The 25,584-nt window shown below is 36.9% G+C and overlaps 1 protein-coding gene across 5 annotated transcripts in view; it reads right to left on the bottom strand.

Annotated features, from left to right (window-relative positions):
- The window catches only part of LOC149535862 (ARM repeat superfamily protein), an 81,414-nt gene extending 60,673 nt beyond the window's left edge, over nt 1–20,741 (bottom strand). For 4 of the 5 annotated variants that reach the window (XR_016358097.1, XR_016358096.1, XR_016358098.1 and 1 more), the window contains exons 1-2: nt 20,207–20,741; nt 13,243–13,375 (exon numbers count right to left, since the gene is read on the bottom strand). Coding sequence is in view for 1 of the 5 variants with exons in the window: in XM_089807581.1 (XP_089663707.1) it covers nt 13,243–13,375; nt 20,207–20,481 (408 nt within the window). In the remaining 4 variants the exon portion in view is untranslated. The remainder of the gene's footprint in view (nt 1–13,242; nt 13,376–20,206) is intronic. The other variant, XR_016358099.1, reaches the window with a different exon arrangement.
- Nucleotides 20,742–25,584: the final 4,843 nt, after the last annotated feature.

Here is a 25,584-nt window from a genome sequence, read left to right as displayed (position 1 = left end):
GAGCATAAACTTCAAATTTTTATGAATATTTTATAATTTCTCACAAAAATTATCCGAGCAAATTTTTTGAAATTATTTTCTGCAAATTGATCTAGAAGATTTATCTGTAAATCTGCAATTTTTCCTGCAGATTTTTAAGTTTTTTTCAAACCAATTTAATTTTCTGTAACGGTTTTGAAGTTTTTTTGTAGATTCTTGGTGGATTTTTCAAGAGGTCAACTGAGTTGTCACCTATTTTTCTGGGTGCTTTGATTTTTGAGCCAACGAAGAGTTTGACAACAGATTCCTTCTAGATTTTTTGAGCTCTCTTCTGGGTACCTCTTCGTTTTTTTTGGGTCTTCAGACATTTTGCCTTGAAGTTCATGCCTTCACAGATTTTCACGTTTTCCACTGGATCAGAAATTCAAAGGTCAGAATTATGGCATTGCAAGCAACTGATGCTAACCATCTTTGAATATCATGGTAGCGATTAGGTAGTTCTGGGTACTACAACTCATCCTGCTCAAGCTTTTCCTGATCAGACTACCTATGATCAGTATTATCAGAAGGTAGTGATGCTTCTCAAATTATTAGTAGTTGATGAACAACTCCCTCAGATTCCATCCAGCAAAACAATTGTTGAGATATGGGAGCACCTAAAGAAACTACATGAGACTTCCAATAAAAGCAGTGTTTTCTTTCTCAAGAACACTCTATTTTCTATTGTCATGGATGAATCAAAATCGCTTCAAGAACACCTCAACAGGATTCAAGAAATCTGTGATAGGTTGTTTTCCATTGGACGCAAGATGGAGGAAAAGTTCATTGTGGTAATCACTCCCAAAAGTTTACCCAAGTCCTACAAGCTTTTTATCGAGACTCAACATCAATTCTATAGGCGTTGACCTCAAGTTCACAGATCTTTGCACACTTCTGCTTCAGCAAGATTGGTGGAAATGGCAATTTGCTAGCAGTTGCAGCTCCACCTCCACAAAGCAAGCCTTTGTTGCTAAATCCTTTCAGAAGGATAATGGCAAGTCTCATTCACAGTTGTCTTCTCAATAGAAGTCCTCTGCTCCAGCATCAGAAGGCTCCAAGAAATAGAACATTCAATGCAACTACTGCCACAAGTATGGTCACATAAAGGTTGAATGTCGGAAATGCTTAGCTGTCGTTCTAAGCAATCTGGAAACGCTTAGCTGCCCTTTCTAAGCAATATGGTTCGCAAGCCAAAGCGAGCAATGCAAAGCAAACTAAGAAAACAAAATCTGCCTTTTACACCTTCATGGCTAAAAGACCTACAAATCATGTCAAGTTGTTTGCTTGGTGCATTGATTTAGGTGCCTCTCATCATTTTAGCCACCGCAAAGTCTGGCTTACTAACTAGCAACCTTTTTCAATTCAATTGTTTTTGGTGGAGGGCAAGAGTACACTATTGTCAACAAAGGCAACATTCACATTCAATCTTCTGGGAGGAATCTCATTTTCCTTGATGCGTACTACATTCCAAGAATGGAACTAAAACTACTCTCAACCATTCAATTGTTGTGACACTCTCCATGGTTGGATGTCACCTTCAGTTCACATCAGTGCACCATCACTGATAGGGAGACTCAATCTATTGTTACCGTTGGCCTTAAGGATCATGGTCTTTTCAGACTTGCTAATTCTGGTGATTCTCAAGACTTAGGTATGGCTGCTCAGTGGTCTTCTATCAGTTCACTTTGGCATCAGCGATATTGGCACTTAAATGTGTGTTATCTCTCTCAGTTTGCTCGAGAAGAGCTTGTCCTTGGATTGCCAGAGATTCAAACTCAATAGCTTGGAGTTTGTAATGCATGTCAAGATGGGAAGCAACATTGCACACCTTTCAAAAGTGGCAATTCATTGCGGGCTTCTCTTCTCTTGCCACTCCTTATGTTCTTGGGTCCACATATTTTTTGTTGATGATTTCAGTAGAAAGATGTGGGTCTATTTTCTTAAAGAGAAATCTGAAGCGTTTACTATATATTTCAGAAGTTTAAACCTCTAGCTGAAAAAAGACCCTAGGAAATCTATTATTGCTCTTGGGACAGATAATGGGGGGATTTTGTTCTAAAGAATTCTCTAGCTTCTGTGATATTCATGGCATCAAGCGCTAGTTAACCACATCCCACACACTACAACAGAATAGTGTAGTTGAATGTCAGAACTGAACAATCATCGAGATCACTAGATCCATGCTCGACAACAAACATGTTCTGAAGAAGTTTTGGGCAGAAACAGTTCACACTATGGTACCTTTTGAGCTAGTCACCCATTGTGGCGGTCAAAGGCAAGACTCCAGAAGAGGCTCGATCAGGTCGTAAGCCCAAAATCAATCCCCTAACGGTTTTTGGCTCACTTGCCTATGTTTGAATCCCTAATGCATCATCCACCTCATGCTTGTTAGATACAATAGTCTTCACAAAGCCTACCACTTGATCGACACTGAGACATCTCGTCTCTTGTACAATCATGATGTAGTCTTTGATAAGTAGCGAGGACCATTCATGCTTGTTTCACATGTTCCTAATACAACAAATTAGCATATGAAGACTCATGATTTGTGAGTTCGGCTTCCATTACGTCCACTTGATGGGAGGGCTCCATCAATGCCTGTGGCTCGAGTTCTACCAATGACTCTTGTATAGACACCTTTGGCTTCTCCTACAGGATCACCCAGACTTGTAGATGGTTCACTTGAGTTTGATCCAGATTCTTCTGATGAGGAACCTGATCATAAAACATCTCCTAATACTAATGTTGGCCCTTCTCCTCTTTGACAGTAAGTGGTGGGCTAAGACACTTGCCAATTTTTTTATATGATTAACCTTACGCTCATGCACTATTGCCTAGGTGTTAAGACTCGCAATAGTCTTTTGGTATCTTCATTTTTCAGTCCAAATTGTCAAGGCTTTGTTAGACAAGTTTCATATGTAGTAGTGCAAGCCTGCACCTACACCCATGGAGAAAGGTCTGAAGTTATCAGCCAAATCTGATTATCCTTCAGTTGACGATACTACATACAGGCAACTAGTAGGCAGCCTCATCTACCTCTCTGTTACTAGACTTGATATCATCTTCGCAGTTAGCTACATCTCACGCTTTATGACAGCTCCCAAGGCTAATCATTGGATGGCAGCAAAGTTTGCTTCGTTATGTGTAGGGCACTATTGATTATGGACTTCTTTACTCTCGGAGACCTAATCCTAGACTCTATAGGTTCACAGATTCAGACTGGGCAGGTTCTATTGACAATTAAAAGTCAACTTCTAGATATGGGTTCAATTTGGGATCAAATTTTGTCACATGGACTAGTAAGAAGCAGCAAGCAATTTCTCTCTCCTCGACAAAGGTTGAATACCGATGGACAGTTAAGGTAGGTTGTGAAGTTGTTTGGCTTCGTCAAATGCTTGAGGTTATGCAAATGTCACCAATAGGCCCGACAACTTTTTGTTGATAACAAAGGCGTCACCAAGTTAGCACAAAATCATGGTCTTCCATGAGAGAACCAAGCATGTGGATGTTCATCTCACTACATTTAGCAATTGGTTGAAGATGGGACAATAGACTTATAGTATGTTCCTAAACGGATCCGACTACAAAGACTCTCAACAAGCCACTTGGTCTAGATAAGTTTGTCAAATTCAAAAGACAGCTTGGTGTAGTGGATAGATTAACCATTAAGGTAGGGTATTGCGAGAATAGATAGTTTTTATATCTTTTTAATGGTTATCTATTATAATCTATTGTAAATATTAGAATCTTTCTAATATTTAGGTAGTTGTTAGTTATATGTTAGCTAAAATAGAATGATTCTATTCTTGACAACTATTTCCTAAGGAAACATCGTTTACTCATTTCTATATATTGATCATTCAATTGCTGTTAATATCAATCAAGTTTTTTACCAATTACTTCCTGTAATAATATGGAGATCATGATACTCTACCATGTCTCAATGATCCTCTTTCTAATTACAATGTGCCTCTTCATTCTTCAAAGACAATATGTTTATGATCCTTTCGAGATTTTAAACACACTAGAAGAGATTGCAATTGCTTCAAAGATTCCTGATTCTTAGTCAGAAATAGTTGATTAGCCTTCACTTTCACTTGAAACTTCCACCATTACGAACTGGCAAGTTATCATTGTTTCCTTGGTTAGGATTCCTATTTGCCAAATATTGGTTCCTTATTTGTGGAATCTGGCATTTCAGATTTGGAATGCACATCTGAGGGGGTTTCTCTCCTATTTGCTAATATTTGTGGTATCGATGTTGTCACTTCAACCTTGTATTTGGATCTTGCTCCAAATAAGTTTCCATTGATTCCTATTTGTGACTTTCTACCATGGTTGGATATGTTCCTAATTGGTTCAAGGCATCATCTACCTAGTTCTTGGCAACACATAAGCAGATGTCAGAGACATCATCATCTTTCTACATTTTGATTCCACTTCCTAACTCCTATATAGATAGGGAAGCATTCGTGCAACTGAACATGGTTTATCTTGATAAGTAGGAGATATTTCCACAGCAAGTCAAATTGTGATATTGCTATCAAGATTTAACTGTGTAGTTTTTGAGTCAAACTCATTGACCCATGTTTCATGAGTAGTGATTCAAACATGAATCCATCTCTCAAGAGAATAAATGGAGCACTTAGCACTCATTGGATCTAGGTGATGCTCACACAGGCAAAGCACCGGGACTTCCCAGGTGGTCACCCATCCCAGTACTACTCCACCTCGAGCGCGCTTAACTAAGGAGTTTCCTCCATGGTTAAACCCACTCTGCTTGCAACCCCATTTGCAAAACCTTCACCAAGTGTTGTGCCTTATGAACCATTCATTAGAAAGCCCCTTAAGCTCATCAAGTGATAACTAGGAGATATTTCTACCCTTCACCAAGTGTTGTGCCTTATGAACCATTCATTAGAAAGCCCCTTAAGCTCATCAACCTGTGTAGAAATATCTCCTACTTATCACTTGATAAGCTTAAGGGGCTTTCTAATGAATGGTTCATAAGGCACAACACTTGGTGAAGGTTTTGCAAATGGGGTTGCAAGAAGAGTGGGTTTAACCATGGAGGAAACTTCGTAGTTAAGCGCGCTCGAGCTGGAGTAGTACTGGGATGGGTGACCTTCTGGGAAGTCATGGTGCTTCGCCTCTATGAGCATCACCTAGATACAATGAGTGCTAAGTGCTCCATTTATTATCATGAGAGATGGATTGATGTGTGAATCAATATTCATGAAACATGGGTCAATGAGTTTGACTCAAAAACTACACAGTCAAATCCTAATAGCAATATCACAACATGGTTTATCTTCTTCCCAAGGATAGAAATGTTATTTGTAGGCGTTGGACTATATTTTGTCTTCAAGGACACACCATTTCTGTAGGACATTGTTCATTATGGTGGGAGCTACGTTGCCTGTTTTTCTTCCTTCCTAAGGAGGGATATTTGATTGTATACATTGTATGTAGCTCTTGAGGGGGGTGGTGGGGGGGTGTTGAGTCCTCCAGCTATGCATCTTCTTTGCTTCTTTCATTTTGAAAGGAGTTTTCTACCATGTGTTTTTCTTGATTTCTCCATTTGTGAGAGATTATAGTTGCATTGTACATGAGTACCTGAAATTGCCTAATTGTCAAGACTCATATTGCATGATAATATTCTACCTAAGTTGCACTCAAGGAAGGTATTTTGTAGTAAATTATTATTTACTCACACACTTAAATTTAACTTGAGGATTATTAATTAATTGTCAGTTGCATTTACTTTTGTGGTAGTTGTATAATTGCATCCTCCTACCAGTTCATTTCTTGCCTTGTAAGCAAGGCAAATATGTACATTATTTTGTATCTCAATACTATTCATCATCCTGTTGAAATATTTGTCTCACATTGTGAAGGTTGTTTGCAGATATAAAATCTTTTGAAAATATCATACAATGACTAGGCATGGACATCTAATCGGATTTATAGCTGTCTAAGAGATATGAGAAGTAGAACTGATTAACATTTTTGTGATGTTGTGTGTGTGTGTGTGTGTGTGTGTGTGTGTAGATAGATAGATAACCAAATTTTGCAAATGCATGAAATTTATAGCAATATATATATATATATATATATATATATATATATATAACAATTTCTGCAAATGCATGAAATTTTTAGCAAATAATATGCTTGTCCTGCTTGCATGAAGTCGTTGGAAATCCAGGAAAATCAAGGAATCACAAGGTTGCTCTACCTCTATCGTGTCAAAAATAAAACTCAGATGAAAACCATTGCACCTATTGCTGTGCCCTCCCTCTGTCACAGTATCTTCTGAAATCCCAAAAACAGGAGGAAACCTTAAAATTTTGCACTACATAATTCTTACTAAACATTGCAGGCTTTTCATGATTTTAGGGCAAAAAATCACATGTTTTTGCATGATCTTTTAAATGGGCTGTGAGTTTTGTTATAAATCGGCAACAAGTTTAAAGGCCAGTAACTCGGCTGAGGTTTTACTCCCCAGATACCTTGCGAGGCAGATGATCTTTTGCCATTTTTTTTCCAATTATAATGTAAATAGGCAATTCATAACAAAATGATATTCCCGTTTTAAGATTTCTCCACGTTTAACATACGTTTTCTCATGTATTGCAGTTTGGTTATTATTTAGTCTTGTGCCTTTGCTTATAAATTTGGTTAAAAAGGATACAATAATACCAAAGTGAGGAAGCATTTAACAAAGACTCTTGATAGCTTAGAGAATTAGATTTAAGGGTTCTCTTTATGCAAGCATCAGTTAGTTGTAGCATTCTTCATTTTTTTCATCTCAGCTGCAGCTTTTGTACTACAACATTCTATTTCTACAACAAAATTATCTTGCTTTTCTATCATTTTTCTGAAGTATGTTTTTTGAAGCATTTATTTGATTTAGAGACGTCAATTTGTCCTTCTTTTTCACACTGTTGGTCAATCAGGCCCCTCCTTTCCAAGTTAGCTTCTAAATGATTAATCTGTCAAACAGATAATGAAATGCTAAACATAACATTGTGTTTGAAATGCCCAAAACAGAGATAGAAGATAGACGTTAAATTGTGTTAGACAAACATATTTTAATTTCAGTTCATTCTCACTGTTCAGCCTCCAAACCGAAAAAATCCCCTAAAACATGAACTCCTGACAAATTGGCAAGTTGGTTGCATATAAGCTAAGTTACCAAAACACGCCCAAATTAGTCCGATTTTGGGTGCAAAACATCTCAAAATCAAGTCATCTCGGAATCAGCGCCAAATTGCTTAGGGTTTAAAAAAATTATCCTCAAGTTTTGCAAACTTTCAGACCCCAAAAACACCTTGTATAATATATTTTAATCGAAAAAAATGATATTAAAAATACCTAAATGTAACCTCGGTCAGCATTCCTGAATCAGAACCTCATTTTGTTTCAGCTAAAAACTGTGAATTGGAACAAACGCAGATACCTTCATTGGGTTGTTCAAAATAAAATCTGCCTATCAAAGTACTTCTCCAATTGCTCAGGACATCTCTTTCCAACCGAGGGATGGAACAAGATCATTTCATTCTATTCTTCGGAAAATAGTTACGGATATTTCTTTAGTCATGCCCAGATTAAGGAAGGAAATTAGTATTTTAATTTTCTACTTTCATCTGTGCAGGACTCAAGAGTCAAAACATATTTTTATTTCAGTTCATTCTCACTTTCCAGCCTTCAAACCTGAAAAAAATCCTTAAACAATGAAGTCATGACAAATTGGCAAGTTGGTTGCATCTTTAAGCTAAGTTACCAAAACACATCCGAATTAGTCCAACTTCAGGTACAAAACGCCTCAAAATCAAGTCATCATGGAATCAGCGCCAAATCAGTTGGGGCTCGAAAATCTATCCCTAGGTTTTGCCAACTTTCAGACCTCAAACAAATCTTAAATAATATATTTTACTCACAAGAATAATATAAATAATTCCAACATGTAAACTCGGTCAGCATTCCAGAATCAGAACCTCATTTTGTTTCAGTGGAAAACTGTGAATTGAGAATTAGTATTTTAATTGTCTCGCAGACCTGTGCATGACTTCCATCAGTTGGACTCGAAAGAAACAACTCCCAATAAGAAACTTTCTTGGGAATTGTTTTATCAAGATCCATTTCACAAATCAACTTTTGCTGTGCTACTCCGATATTATCACAATTTGCAAATTTGCACCAGGATTTCTTTTTGCCTTCGATTCAAAAGTTTATCCTCCCACAACATAATCATTCAATTGGAAATTCCCAAGGTTGGTAAATTCAAGTAAAGTTTATTTCAAGCCCAACTGATAAAGAGAGTCATGCACAACTTTATCATTTATAATTGAGAGTCGTCTTGAACACTCTCTCCATGAGCATCCCAATGCAAAATTGTTTTGAGGACAAGCAATCTTAGGGAGGGTGGACTGTCGTGCCCCACCAAACAAAGGCAGTTTCACAGACAATTATAAATGATAAAGTTGGGCAATAAAATAGAAGGAAAGATAGAGCCGACTCAGCAAAAAAAGGACAGCAATAAAGTAAAGAGGCTGACTAGAATTAAAATGCCAGCCAAAGGGCCCAACAGAGATTAATTAGTGGTGGCTATTATTAAAAAAAGTAGTATGTAGAGGCAGCAGTCCATAATTAACGACTGAGACTCCTTGCAAAGAAATAGTAAAGAAGAGGTGTGACCACTCCTATAAAGAGACATAAAGGAGAAATCATTTTTTATTGAAGAGAATAAAGTTAGAATAATTCAGGTTATATCAATTGGAGCAGAAATGGATAAATAAAAGATCTAAAGAAACCAGTAATTCAGATCCTTAGTTTATAAAATACACTCGGATAATAAATTCAAAACAGCAGGGCAAAGATCAGTTAATAATCAATCAAGCATCAATCTATAATTCAATTCATCAATTCAAGGCTAAATTAAAGACATATATTTAGCAATAATTGTGATTTTGAACCTACACAAAGTTACCCAGTGATGACACGAAGGGTGGAGGTGTGAACAATGGAAATTTGCAGGGCAGAAACGCAATCTGAATGGCAGAACCTTCTGCATTAAACATCACAGAAGCGTGGAAGACAGGCAGGAGCTTAAGACAGGCAAGCAAGGATTCAGGAAATGGGGTGACAAAATGGATCAGGAGGTTCCTATGGATGAATTCCAGGAGAAAAATCAACAAAAGCTGAAAAACATATGATAACCACACAAATTCATGAAGTTTCTTGTCATCCTTATACCACCCGCAATGGGTTTTTGAGAATGGCACTTAAGTTGACAAATATCATGCTAAAGCTCTGGTAAGGCACCACTTCAGAATGCCACGGCATCCACAAAATGCGGTTCGTGGCACAGAAGGTATACAGATCAGAATCAGAATCACTATAAGGACAACATTTGCGGTAAAGAAATAAAACGAGACTCCCTAGATCTAGAAACCAAGGGTATGCGCAGTTTCGTCAAATGGCAGACACATCTATAAATTAGCTGCCTGGCAACTCCAGAAACTCAGACCAGCAATGCATGGAAGGCGAAACCTCCAGCCACCACTGAAAAAGGAAGGCAAGCAACTGCAAAGGGAACCCCAGGTAAGTAGGTCAACAACCTTTGCATTCCCATTAAGATTCAGGAGTGAATCAAACAAAGCATCAGAAGACTAATTTGATCATCAAATGGGCTGGTGGTGAACTGGAAGTAAAGAAAATAAATGACTGTTGCTCCTCCAAACAGGGAATGAACTTTCAATTGCAAAAACTGATCAACAATTTCTTTATAGTGAATTTGCCCTCAGCACAAGAAAGAAATGAAACCCTAGGGCATGGCAATCAAAAAATTGATAATTTGATGGGCAATCACTGATCATGGAAACAGTGGAAGGAGTGCAACAGGAGAACATTCAAAGATGAATCCATGACAAGGGAACGGTTGATAACCAAGGTAGAGTCCTGTGTGATAGAACTAGTAAAAACAGCAACAAAGAAGAAAACGCCAGAAGAAGAAAAAATTTACACTAATGGATGACAATATGACTAAAGCTTTCAAGCGACTCATTTTCCAATGCTGGTTGGCATCACTGATGTCAAAGACAAAAAGAAAGCCCGCACCAACCCTTCCCGGAAAATGCCAAAGCTATGTTGGAAAAAAGTAAATTTTGATCGAATTGTGCCTGGAAACCCTGGCCCAAGTGAGATAGGGATTATGATAAGAGAAGAGGCAGAAAATACCATGGCAGAGAAAAAGGAGTATATAGACAATTCAACCAGCACAGCGAAATTTAGAGCAGACTTAAAGGGATTAGAACTGGGACTACAACTTGGAGAAAGAAGGATTCGCCTAAAAGGTGATTTCATGATTGTGGTCAATTCAATTTGTCAAGAATCTAAACCAGATAGGATGTTATATAGCTAGGTCTAGCAGATATGGGAAAGCATGGTGGAGGATTTCAGAATTAGCCACATTTACCCTGAAACGCAACTCTGTGGTGAACGAACTTGCCAAGAGGGCCATTACAGAGGAGGACTGAGGAACCTAAGCACGGCCTCATGCAGAGCAACACCGAAGAATTGCTCCTCCAGGGCTTAATGTCGAAATCTAGTGCCCAAGGACACAATGGTAAGAGCTAGGAAGGAAAAGATCAACCTGGTTGTAACTGGTGCAGAACAATTCCAACGAGGTCACCGTGTTCCTGGGGCACTGTAATGAAGTCCAATTAGGTTCTCCAGAAAGCTCTCAAAAAGTTTTTTTGGATCTGTAATCACAACTTCGCTATCCTTCTCCTACACACAGAAAGTAAAGGGTTTTGTTGTTTAGTGGATGAGGGCTTGCCTTGGTCAAGCCCTAGATTGAGGAATCAACCTGAAATTGAGAAATTTTAATGTAAGACTGCAAGCAATTAAATTCCCAAAGCACAAGTGCCATGTGAGTACCACTCCCCAGGCCTTGGAAATTGGTCTACACAAGTGATGGGATGCTTTTCCGTATGACACAAGGGGGATGTTGAAGAACTGACAACACCGGGGTGTCAAAGTACTCATATCAGGAAATAGAAAGCAGGTAAGAATATCATCTCATAAATGGAATTTGTGCAAAGTATGACAGGAGGCTAGATTTGGTACTCCTATTGCGATCGATGACATCGTGACAAATTTGGAAGGAGCACTGGAAAGGACAACCTCTTTAAGGGACATTTGTGTGGCAAGATATAGTGTAAGATTTGGAACATCAATGACAGATGTTACCCGCCTATATAACCACAACCTGAGGAATTGATGAGTCATACTATTGCATGCTTGGGAGAAAAACACCTTGAAACATGAATACCCCATCTGCTTAGAGTCTACAAGAAACATACTGTCCTTTTTCAGTTAAGTGTCAGATAAGTGCTTACTGTAGATGATCTCTGTTAAGTGTCCGCTCATTCTCCATGTGGTGAAGGAAGTGTTGGGTCGGGAGTGCCTGTGGACTTACCACAGGTACAGAGCCAATAATGATATCATGGCCATATTCTTGGCCTTCACTCTTACAAGGGGTGTGGCAAGGGCCAAGTCCAAGAACTTGTGCTAAAGGCTCTTCATGCGCAAGTGTCTAAGTGAGATAGATGCGGCTTAGATAACGTGGATGGGGAAGACATGATTCCAATGCCCCAACAACACTATATGTGTACTAGACGGGGTTACAAGGAGGTGATTAAGAAGTTTCCCCTCATTATCACAGTGGAGCTAGAAAAGCTGAGGGATAGGTTGGGTGACATTGATAGGAATCTGGAGTTCCTCCAAAAGGTGGCCACCATCCTTCCTCCGCCCTCAGTGAAGGAATGGATGAGGGTGTACAAGCAGAAAGAGGGTACTGTGTCTTGGACAAGAGTGACACAGAGGAGGCAGGCCTGGAGCTTCCTTTGCCTTACCAGCTCCTTTGCCTGACTCCAGAGAGGACAGGAGGATGGATGATGAGAGAAATGTGAAAGAAATTGCTAATGGACCAACAAATAGGAGGTGCAAGACAGATTGTCCTATCAAAAGCAGAACAGCCCATGCCAAAAGGCTGAAGAAAGAAACAGAGGAGCATCATCTAGCAATCAGCCTGGGTAGCCCTATGTTCACAGATCTCTATAGCTCGCGAGACAAAAATGTGGCAGGTTCAGAAAAGGTTGGATCTCTGTGTGTCCCCTTTTATTCAATGTACTCATTGTATGGTGGTTTTATGATATGTTTATGAAAGTTTGGTTCAGCATAGGTTGCAGGGTATAGAAGTATTTAGTGAAGTGATGCTGGCATATACTTGTAAACAGCAACTTTGTTACTATATGACTAGAGGGTATATATGAGCGTGTGTGTGTGTGTCTGAGTGTGTGTCTGTGTGTGTGTGTCAATGGAATTTAGTTTGTGGGTGGTGGTACAAGCAAATACTCTATAATCCGTAAATGATGGGATTTTGTACTCCTTTTATTCAAATTAATAATGGGAGCCGGTCCAATCCAGCTATTCCACTATCAAACAAACAAAAAACTGAAAAATTATTACAAAAATTATTACTAAGAACATTCAAATATTATTCAGGGATTGGTTGTCAATCAATCAAAAAGTACTATTAAGCTTGTCTAAGAAATACACTAAATTGCCAATTTTGGATTCTAGCCAATACAAACAAGACAGCCCACAGTGTCGGTTAAGGTTTGAGGATAGTATATGTTCCTACTCTTTGGCTACCCTTTGGCAAGTTAGCGAACAGGTTCCTAATAGTGCCAACAGACAAGGTCCAGTCTAGCTAGGGTTTGGAAGGATGAACTCTTTTCCTACCTTTGACAAACTCAGCAGATTTGCAAGGCATTTACAGGCAATTCACAACTTGAACGTGTTGACTTGAATATATCTATATAGAATGCAATCCTTCATAAAACAATTATTATACCTTGAGTGAACTCTACTATTTTAAGAAAATATTCAAAAAGGGGAGATTACAAGTATGATTTTCTCAAGAGGTGTGGAAGTTTCAAGCTCATTTTCTCAAGTAGATATGCCTCCATATGACATTTTATCTATAAAAAAATGTTGCAAAAATCATGCAGTCAACAATTAGTTTCTTCACAGTTCTGCAGAAGACAGACAATATTATTAGATGGATTCTCCCATCCAAAACACAACTAATGCTACAAGTTAAATTGTTAAACAAGGCAAATAGATAACAAACATCACAGGCACTGAGCTTACTTCTCGATGATCTTCCTGTACACTTTGACTACACTGAAATAAGAAGGGTAACAAATCTGGCCACTCCCCTGCTGGAACAGCATACTTTGCTACCACACTAACGACATTTGCACTTGCTCGCCTAACTGGTGGGCTGAAAAAATATCCAAAAAAAATATAAAGTTCAAAATTATACAGCAGTTAGAAATACTTAATTGAGAGTCATTAACTGACATATGTTAAACAGCAAATAATCATCCGATTCTTGTAAAAGGTCTATAGAATATAGTGCTTATTTATGCCATCTTCCTCCAAAAGAAAGAAACCCATTTAATAATGTATTGTACGGTCTAAAAATGTTTTTTAATACAATGGCCATATATATTTGGAGCTGAAATCTATAGAGTTATATGGCCAGGGACAGAAAAACCAGTTTTGTAATTTCTTTCACAGTAATCCAATCAATGATTTCAATTGCTTTGTTTATTGGGCTCTTTGCGAAGAGTAATAATACATCAAAATAATAACATTTCCTGGTTTTCATGGCTTCCCATAATTTGCTCCTTTGTGAAATGAACAAGACAAGAAGTTTTCAATGTAAAACAAACATTTTTCGACTTCATTGCACATTTTTAGTTAAACATAGAACCTGAGTGTTACTTCCTACTTAGGCAAGAATCATTTCTTAATGTCTTCATCTAGATATGTGTTCTTGATTGCCTTATTTTTCACTGCTTGTATAATATTAATTGAGGGGTTTTTGGTAAACTTTCAAAGGAGACTACTGTTAGAATTTTTCAAAAACAACAAAATCTGCATAGGACCTACTAGCAATGAGCTAATTATAAAACCAAGAAAAAAGAATAATGACATTCAATATTCAATATCAAATATGCAATGTACAAATATATATAGGCCCCTTGGATCAATGAATACCAAGACATTTGATATTAAACAAAGGAGTGAAAGCCTCTTGGAAAGCTATAAACCTGCCCAATCTAAACTTATATTCTGAACTAACCAAGCATATTTGCTGAAAATGCTCAAAGAGGATTTCCTATCATCTAGAAAAACCTGCCTAATCTAAACCTATAAACCCAACCAGCCTAGCATGTTTGCTTCTACTATACAAAATGCCAAAGTCAAGCGTCGCTTTTGTTGAAGATTGTAGCTGCGATAGAGATCTTTATCTTTGTTTTATTAAATAGATATATGACCATTACGACCGTTATGGTCCTCTTCAGCTGAAAAAGACATTTGTAATAATATTTTATAAAGTAACATGTGTCATACGTTATGCAAGAGGCATACAAGTAACATGTGAAATGTGTCATGCAAAGAGGCATGCATATGGAAATAGGAAGAGTTGTAGTTGGAAATTGAACCTTCGGTTGGGTAATGAAGAGTCTCTCTATTCTTTAAATATATTGTATCAAGCGAAAAAACATTGTACACTTGAACATTTCTTTATCAATAAAAATGGTATTTTGTTGGGTGGTTGGGTTTTTCCCTTCAAGTGGAAGGGTTTTCCTAGGATAATCTTGTGTGTCTCATGCATCTATTTTTGTTCTTCCTTATTGTTGTTTATATTTATTTTTGGGCAAAACTTAACAACTTTCACATATCTCAACACCCTCTTTGCAACAATCCAATGCTTTACACTTTGGGTGTTGTCACGAATCTAAAAAGAAACTCCCAACATAGAACAAATTAGGTCCCCGCTAGTTGCTTGAATGTTGGCTCATAATGATCTTATAAGTTAGTTTTGGCACAAAGTTTCAGCTCTTCCTCCGTAGGAATTTTAGACATTTTGCAATCTATAATTTTCAAGTCATTAAGCAAACAACTCAAATATTTAGATTATGAAGTAAAAACAATACTACCTTTTGACAGTCTTCTACACATTGGCAGTATTGTAAGAAGTCTAGATTGGCCATGTCCATACTTGTACTTAAATCTGATTTGATCTTTTCAATTGTGTATGCCTCATTACCTTTAATAATGCTGGCATTTGCATAAATTACTAGCAATAAATATCATTACTAAAACTTTTAACGTAGATTTGGATCAAAAAGGACTCTGTTGGGATCCCCCTTCAACCAAATACCTGTCAATTATTTACATGCCATGTCATAAGTGCAGACTTCAGGCAATATAAAGCTTTCTTTGTTTGCATACAAGATGCTCCTTCCTTGCAATCTAAAAGCCCTGTGGTTGAGGCCTCTACACTTCTTCATCCAATCCTCCGTCGAGGGAAGCACTCCTTACACGCATTTGATGGATTGTACAAGCAAACTAAGCTGACATGGCTAGAACTAATTGAATGGTGTTCATCTTTGTTGTAGGAACAAAGGTCTCCTCATAGTCAATACCTTCTCTTTGAAACAGCTCTCTTGCAACCAATTCAGCTCTATACTTGTCAAGAGTACCATCTTTTATTAATGTTTTCTAGTTGTGAGAGAGTTATTTCATACCCGTGATTATCTACTTCAAGGTTCTAAGAAATCTATATCTGTGAATATGGATGGTATTAATTCTTGTTTTCTTCTTTGCTCTGGAGGTGCGAAGATGCTCTGGTTCTTTTATTATTTCTCACTCAGTAGTGGCTCATCAGTCTACGGTTCTGGCTATCTTCGGATGTCTCTCCTTGATACTCTTCTTTATGTCGTGACTCTAGGTGGAAGGTAATTCCTTTAAATTTATTTGTATATTTCTCATATCTGAGTAAGCATGACATGGCATCAAAAGTGTGTTGAGGTGTCTTATATTTGGCATGGCCCTTGATGGATGCAATCTGTTCTCCCTTCTATGAGTGCGTTGAAGTTGGCAGTTCTCTTATTGAGGTCACCGGTTCTCAAATAAAGGCGTTGGTTCTTTTTTTGTTGTTGTGTAACTTATAACTGCCATCATTTAGAATTCTGAGCGGCTCTTTAGTTTAGAAGCATTGTTACTATTGAAGGCCTAGACAAACCTCAGGCCTATTATTTAGCAAGTATCATTTCTTACGGCTTCCTCATATGTTCTGAGTTTTATTGCCCTAGGTGTTTTTTAGTGCAGAGACAGAATTATATCTGTTTTGTGATATTGAGCAGCAAGCAGTTTGCAGTAGCATTTTATCGGTATTATTATTACTGTAGTGAGAAGATAGGATGTTCCATGTATGAGCAGCATTCAGAAGTTTTCTCTGTGTAATGTTCTGTGTGTATTCAATCCATATATCTGTGTATTAGAATTTAGGATTAATCGCAATTTATCTCTGTTATTTGTCATATATGATCATTCTGTGATCATTGAGCAATTTGATGACAAAGTTGTCTAGAGGACTTATTGACTGTCAAGCTGAGACATCAATAAGTAGAAAGGTTTTGTAATGACTTGTGAACTCTGAATAAAGGCATTGTCATTTTGTGGGCCGGGTTGTTTCCCTCGGAGACGAGGGTATTTTCCAGGATAATAATTGCCATTTGTTATTGTATTCTGATTACTGCATTCTTATATTCTAGTCCTAAAAACTCGACATCTTCCTTGTCTTTCATATTTCTGGCCATGACCTGTCCCATTTGATTTTTCCTTTTGCCTCCTCAAATACATGTGGCTCATAAACTCCTTAAATTTTAGCCATCAAAGGAAAGTTGACTATGTTTTGTTTTCTTTTGCCTCTTGATGTTTTACCCTCAATCATTTCATTGTCCCATACAACTCTAATGCTGCTTTGCACTATTTTAGTCTCTGCTTAGGAACTCTACAGCCAAACCACTACTATCACCATGACTTGGGTTGTTGTTTCTTTGTCATATGTACGGTGATCCTTGTGTTGTGCACATTGAAAACTTTAATAACAAAGTATTCATCTATTTGCATGCATTGGTTGAATTTTGTGTAAAAAACTATTTATATACCATGAAGTTACAAAATGTATTTGTAGCAATGTTACAAGCAAAATATTGCCTAACTTTGACTCAATGGCACTGCCTCCCAACTCCCAAAAAGTTTGCAAGTAGTTAGGCCTTTGTGCATGTCTTGATGAGCTCCCTTTTGTAGTCGTGCCACGAACATATTGTGCAATTGATTTATTCATCAAATATTTCACCGTTTCAAGGGTTTCACAATCTGATAGGAGATTGAATAGGAGAGAGATGCATATTCTGGATTCAATTGTGTGTCATATTTTTGCATCAACGTTTTGAATCACACTCAATGATCCATCATTAGGATGTGAAGAGCTAGAGAAGATAAATGATTAGTTGCATACGAATAAGAGAATATATGTGAGAAAGCTTGGGTATGAGGAGAAGAGGGACACAAAGATCAAGGCATCAAGGTCAACCAAGAGCGAAAAATGTCAGCCCAAAGACAAAGACAAAGAAAGTTAAAAGCACATATAAAAAATCAAATGTGATAAAGATAAAAATGACCAAAAAGATATAAACAAGCAAAAGGAACAAAAAATAAAAATAAAATAAAGATGGTGGTGGCAATAATAATAATGACGAAAATAATAATACAATAACGAATAGAATAATAATAATCATAATGATAATAAAGATGAAAATGGTAATAATAAAGTTAAATATATGTATAACCTATATATATAGTCTATGTATCATCTATATATAGACTATATAAATGTATATATAAATATACATTTATATGTATCTATTCATATACATTTATATGTGTGTGTATATATGAATAGGGTTTCAAAAGAAAATTTATGTGATTTTAACACAACAAATTGTTAAAAATCACAGTCAACCGTTTTCAAAAAGACTTGATTTTTACTAACTTGCAAAAATACGGATATAGTCAGGATTTTTTAGAGTTTTTTTTGCTATGGTTTCCAATATCAAACATTTTCCCTTGCCCTTCAAGTTGGTCGCTAATGCTGTTTCTGAATGCACATTTCTCCTACTGCTACTAACCTTGCTTTTCCAGCTGTCATGTTCCAAAAATTTAGCATTCAATGTAATGGGCACCCCTGAATGTCCCAAAAACTAAACCAAATTGCTGAAAGAAATTATGTCAAACAGTTTGCATTCAACTTCTTAAAACCCCTTATAACTCTGGAAATCAAACGTTTATTTGTTTGTTGTGTTTCGTGCATGGAATTGGTATCATACAACATAAACAAGAAAGAAACTACAACAATATGCAAAGTGGAAATGAACTGCTGCTAATAAAATGTTATTTTCAGAATTCATAAAACCAAATACATGGTAGATTTATCAACTCACTAATTACTTCAGCAATATTGTCATAATACTCCAGCCCATGCTTACGAACTTGCTGCTACAATACTTTGTCCTCCAATCAGTCCACTACCTTCATAATACCATTCCCTCCAAGCGGCATAAGCGTCGGACAAGTAGTGAAGAAGATATGAGCAAAATATCAAATCTGCCTGTAGCCGGAAATGCAACTAAACTGCCTGATAATGAAGCCAATAAGAAAAAATTCCAAAGGCCAAACCCCAAGGGAATGACGTCTAGAATGTTACAAGAGAGGATAGACGTCCTCAAATGCCAATAACAAAGCTGCAACTCACACACCAATTTCTTCTCATATTCAACCTGTCTAATGAAGCTACAAATGCTTTCTTTATTCTATTCCCACGGGTCCGCTCAACTCATATGGGCAATGTGGGATAAAGATGTGTAATATAAAACATATATTAAAATACCCCTTATGTCTCCCTTGGGTACACATCACCATAAAATAAATATTAAAGTAACACTTTAATATTTTACAATTAAATTAGACGTTACTTTAATAAAATTTCAGGCATTAAAATGTATTAGCAATCGAACTCCGAATAATGCGAGTGATAGCTCATCGGAAAGCTCTCACCGAGGAGTATCGAATCCAATCACCAAAATTGACCTGCACTGTGTTCTGCCGACTTACTAAAAATAGTAAGTATGCCTGAAACTGAGTAAATCAACTTCGTTTTGGCCCAAACTGGAAATGACTAGGCCAAAACACTCCAAGATCCCATTAAACCCTTCGTTAGCCCTCGGGACCATGTAAAACAAGGCTAACGCACACACACTTGGTCAACTGCTAAAATGGGGACATTACATTCAAGGCATCAAATTTCAAGTTGACATTAAATGCATTAATATGAAAAGGACTTTCAACAAAATGCTCTTTAGAGTGATGACCACCATATCATCTTCTTCCATTGTTTGCAGAATTTAATTTAATTGTTTCTCACAAATCTCCCATCATTAATAAATGGTCTTCCAAAATATAAATTTCATCCATTTTGATTGAGAACAACAACAAAAATTGAAAGGAAGGCTCTAAGTTTATCTGTTATTTCATGCAATCCTTCAACCTTTCCAAAATTCGCGCATAAGTTCCTCCAAACAAAGAAAGTTCGCTCAACATTATAGCTTCTTGATTCCACCTATCAAACTCATCGTAATTTTTTCCTATTGTTGTAGGGTGGAGTTCATTCCCCATGATAATCTGATGCAGGCACATGTACTGAGCCTTTGTGGTTGCTATTGTTGCCCCTCTATCGCTAGCATTCGGCCTTACTCGAGAGCTCGACGGTGTAGTGCAATGTCAACAGTTGGTGAAGTTATCAGCACTGAGTAGAAGGGAATCATGAGATCACTTGAGAACACTGAGCACAACTAAAATCCAATTTAAAAAAGGCTAATAACGCCAAAAGAAAATGAACGATAAATCGCTCAAGGGAACCTAAACAGCCAAAACTTTTAAGGGGAAACATTATTGGTAAAACAGTAGCCGCCTGCTAAAATAAGAAGTGTGAATTGAAGGAAAGCAATAAAATTTACAATTTCCACAAACCAATAAAGTTATTTAAATTCCGAAGAAAAAAAAATCTTCGCTAGTGATTTTCTAATAAACATATATACAACACTGAAGCAGTGGCATGGACCAAAATCCCAAATCGATTAACGTAGGATCTGACATATTAAACTATTCAACAAAATGGTGGAAGTTATAATCCGACCTGTGCTCGCCGGTAATGCTTTCGATCAAGGCGGCCTTGACGGAATCTCTGAGCTGCGGAGAAAGCTTCATCCAGTGGCCGGTGATCTTTTTGCGGAGAAGAACAGCCGCCAGCTGCCTGACATTGGCAGCCTTGGCGGTGCGAATGTGCTGGAGAAGAGCAGGCACGACCTGTGGATCTTTCGCCAGGCGTTTTATCTGCTCCTCCGCCTGCCTCCGTGCATCGTTATCAGGCATCAAGAACTGTATCAGCAGAAGCTCCAGAGACTGCGACATTTTTGCTTTTTAAACTTCCCCTTTCCCTCTGCCACAGCCCGCGATCGAATCTCCCCGCCTGGAATGCTTCTCTAATTACAAGATAATCTTGACTGGAGGTTTTAGGGTGTGCTCCAGGAGAAACTGAGATTTAAGGTGCATTAATTCACCGCCTTCTCTTTTGTCTCCGTGTTTTCCTGGTAAACAATAAATTTTTCTTCTTGTTTTTTTCCCCTGTAGACCTTTTTAAATTATATTGTTTGACGTTCTCAGTAAGACTCACTCTTTCAAGATGCGGTCTCTCGCGCAACCAACCCTAACGGACCAACTAATGCGGGAAGAAAATGTCAAAATAGTTGTATAGGGTCAATTTGTCACTCTTAAAAATTTATGTCCTTAATTTGAGCATTGTAAGAGACACAGCCTATTTGTGTCATGTAAGACTGATGTTAGGATAAATAGATGAGGTTGGACAACATATGTTAGAATAAATATTCATTTTAGTCATATTTCTCTACCTTTTTCGTGGGGATTAATGAGTTTTGGTTTTTTTTTCCTATTAATTTGTTTCATCAAAATAGAGGAAAAAATTGGAAACACACTTTTTATGGTTTTTATGAATTTTTTTATTCAAATGAAATTTCAATTTTGTATTTTTCTTTTTTGGATTGGTTGTTATCATATTTTTCAATAGGTTTTTCTTATTTCCAATGAGAGAATTTAAGAGAAAATAGGATCGTGTGAAACATGGGATGTTGCATGCATTGCACGGTTGGCATTTGGTAAGTTCAAATTTAGACTTTAGTTGTATTTATTTTGCATGCAAAACACGACATGAGAAGACGTGTAAACATGGCAATGGTTTTAGAGGGCTTAATCATGTTTTTCTCTACTCTATCTTGTCATCACCTCATCCTTTCCAAACAAAAAAAGGCCTCAACTTCTGCTCATGCTCCAAACACGTTCAACTAAGCCCCGCAATTCACTTGTCAGTAATATATGTAGAGTTCATCTTTAATGGAGGCATTCAAAGTTCATGATTTGAATGAAGATAGGTATATTTCCTCTTTCGAGCTTCAACAAGTGTTGAGTAATATAGGATTGATAAAGCAATTTGGGCATTATTTGGAGGATTGTGAGAGAATGATATGTAGATTTGATGAGAACTTGGGCAGTGTCATAAATTGCTTTGATTTTAAGAACATGATGACCTCCAAAACTTGTAGGTTCTCTTCATTGAACTTGTTTGATGGATTCAAGGTTCTTCATATTTTCAGATATTTAGTATGTATTGGTGTATAAGGCTTGTTTCATGAATAATATTTAAGTAGACAATAAAATATTTGTTTTCATATTTACAGCTTTCATTTCTAAACCTTCTTATGAATCCCAATAAAAATATAATAATTAATTCTAAAAAACAGCAGAGTTTATTGTTGAGTTTTATTTTTAAAAATAGAAGATCAAAATACAAAAATTGTACATCAAAATTCAGCACCCAAGTGGCGAACAAATTCATCAAAGAAGTGTGGAGTTTTTCTTAGATAATGGAGCCTCTTATTTTGAAGAGGAATTTATCTACTAGTGATTGGGGTGAGAGCTTTTAGAGAGGTTTTGAGATTTAAATGAGTTTTTTTATGGGCATATTCAAATATGAATCAATGTGTTCGTGTTATGGAAATTGTGGTGTAATTGGAGCTCTTTTTTCATTACGCAATTCTTTTCATTCTAGTATTTTCTAGGAAATTCAACATTAAATTAAACTCAATTTGGTTACCATAGAGTGTATGAAGCTCTCAAATCCCATGTATGTGACTTTTAATTTATTGAAGTCAATGAAAAGAATAAGAGACTTCTTCATCTGAACCTGCTAAAGGTTAGCTACATTTTGTTCAAATTGGCTTTCAGCTTCTTTACTTCTATAAATGAAAAAGTAGCTTAAAATAAGTGTCACGTTTACACTAAGTGAAAGTTGTTAAATTTATTAAATATAAATATTTTCTAACATATGATCGAGTAAAATCGTTTGCAACAATATTAGGTGTGGAATCCAAATCATAGGAAACTATATATAAATTTTTAGCTCTAGAACATTTTGCTTCATTTGCATATTCAGTGAGACAATATAGGAGTTGCATAGATATCAATTTTGGTGGACAATTAGATGACACAATGCTTCCAAAGGAAGATGGTATCAGACCTTACCCGTGCTCCGTAAATATAGATTACATTGAGGAGATGTTGTGTGCGTGTGTGTAACAATACTGTTGTAGTATTACTAATGTATTTACGAAGCTCAATTTTTAATAAATATTTTATGTATCAAAATTGACTTTATCCTCTGGTTTCTCTTACTTGTTTGTGAATTTTTGTTATTATGGTGTTCTAGTAGTTTTGAAGTGTGGATCTTGTGAACAAAGAATGCAAAGGTTAGTTTCAATATTTTTTATTTCAACATTATCATTTTTTTAAATGAAAAATGAAAAATTATATTATATTATATATATATATATATATATATATATATTATTGTTAGACTTTAATAACAAATTTATAGACATTGATTATAATATCTTCGATATTATATTTCTTGATGGAAACCTTATCGATACACAAAATATAGGAGACCAACTACAATTGTAAAAATACAATTAGGAAATAGAAAGAAAAAAGAAATGTGCCGAAAAAATTGCAATTGATGAAATTAAATAGGAAACTTAGAAAAAAAGAGCCACAACAAATAGACTAATTCTTTAATGTTTGGTCTTCTTTTACAATCATAAAGAAAAGTCACAATCAAAAGAAATTGCTTCCACAAGCTTAATGTACTCCCAATCTTTATTTTACCAATTACTTCTCTTATTCCAATCATTACTATCGTCCAAAAATAGAAAATTTCTTCATTTATCTTTGTCTTCCAATGGACTATGTTTATTAAATTGCCAAAACTCAACAATCTTCCTTTGATGGCACGTCCTCACAACTATAAAATATCATCCCTTTGTTTCAACATTCTCCCAATTGGGCAACATGAGCTACATTGTATGTGACTAGTGTTGTGTCTTAATGTGCAATTTTGATTGCATACACTATCTCCTGCTCCTCACCTTAGGTGGGGACTCCAATTGCATTCAACCCTTGTTAATATGATGTTTAGAGATATTAGGTTTAAGGTGGTATTTATTTTTGTTGGTGTAAATAAGTATTTACTTATTACACTTTACTTAAATCTACTTAGGTCAGTGCATTATTTTATTATTTCTTAGGTGAGACACTTAGGAGTTCGCATACTCTTATGAGTTGTCATGTTGACAACACTTGAGTAAGCAACTCTAATTTAGCACATGGTGTCTACAACATTGGAGTTTGCATAATTAACTAAGTTGTCATGTAGGCAACACAGTTATTTGCACTCCTATTTTAGCACAAGGCGTCTACCACATAATTTTGCATGTTACACCCTTATAGGCTTATCCTCTCATCATCGCACTTACTCTTGTGCTTAATGGAGGATTACCCACACCTGGTGGACATGTGTCTGGTTGTATGACTTATCATGTTGCTAATTCCTAGGCATTCTAGAAGCATTCCAAAGGCCTTTATATATAGGCACTCCTAGTGTACTTCCACATTGAATTGAATACTATATTGTTATTTTGATCATACTCTTTCTGGTCTATTGTTGTGCTTGTGCTTGAGTTCCTTAATCTTGGGTGAATTTTACCCTAAGGCAAATTCTTACATGGTATTAGAGCTTGGAGAATTTCTCTTCACATAGTCGTTCACAACCATTCTTGCTTCAGCACCTCGACCTAGATCTAGAGTATTGGAGTCATTGGGAGCATCTAGAGCCAGAACGAACCTCGTCATTGTGTCCAAAATGTCGATTCGGTAAAAATTGACTATAAATTTGCCTACACTAGGCCAAAGTTGATTTTGAGGCAAAAAAAATTTGCAAATCGAAACCTGGAGGCCCGATTTGCAAGTGCGATATGATCATGTTCATATCTACTTAATTTATTTTCAGATCTTGTTGATTTTATTTTCTCTGGGATTTCAAAAAAAATCAGCCCATCAGGGTTGCAGGGAAATTGTTTTTTTTGTAGGCACCGAGCAGTGACACCTCGGCCCTATGTGAAATATTCCATCTATAGAATATTTTAATTAAACAACGGGATTTACCAGTGAGTAGACATCAGAAACCAGCAAGCAGATTTCACAATCTGACAAACATTCTGGCGGGCATTACAAACCACATCCAGCAACAACACATGCCATGAGGCTTGTTTACATTAAACTCCACGCAGCCTTTCTTTTAAAGAAAGCGCAAAGTCGTTCCTGCGTCAATGTGGGATTTTAAATCCCAATTGTCAATTATGTTTTAAAGTTCTCAAGCACCATCAAATAAAATCCGGCCTACTGTACACGATCAAACCATGATAGGCCATCAGCTGTTAAGACTCTAATAATGCTAACCATTATGGAGACCCCACTGAACAGTGACATGTGGTGCACCCAGAGTGGCAGTCACACCATGTGACATTTAGAGTAGCCTCGTCACAAGCCACACAGTGACATCTGACCCTACCACACGGCAACAACCACTCCTTCCATTCCTGCCATGTGGCGATAACAGATGCAAGCTAGCCACATAGACACGCCAACGAAGCCTCCACGTGGATACAGTCCACGTCAGTGCTCAGACATGTGGCATCTGGCGTGCACCCTACCGTACTCCAGTCAACGTTCAGCTCAACCAAGATCCACATAAGCTACTATAACACATGTTAGTACACATTAGTGCAGTTGTATGGTGACATGTGGCATTTTGTATGTTGAATTAGCCAGACACGTCTTTTTGTCTGTACAATTCATACAGTACAGTTTCACGTCAATGTGACATCATCCAAGGGCAGAGTTTTTGCTGACATCATCATTTTCCTAAGCCTAAAATTGACGATTGTATGACCACCATTCCCAGGCAATTTTGAACTGTTGCAACAGTCGTTTGACTGTCATATTTAACCTCGCAATTTATTGCCTAGACCCCTCTCCAAATGCAGTTTTGATTTGATAGTCCAACTTTGGGGGCCATAACTCAATCATTCGGACTCCGAATCAAGT

Source organism: Cupressus sempervirens, chromosome 10 (assembly GCF_028749045.1).
Source record: "Cupressus sempervirens isolate cs-2001-9-10 chromosome 10, ASM2874904v1, whole genome shotgun sequence".
Classification (NCBI taxonomy): domain Eukaryota; kingdom Viridiplantae; phylum Streptophyta; class Pinopsida; order Cupressales; family Cupressaceae; genus Cupressus; species Cupressus sempervirens.
This window is presented reverse-complemented; position numbering and strand designations above follow the sequence as displayed.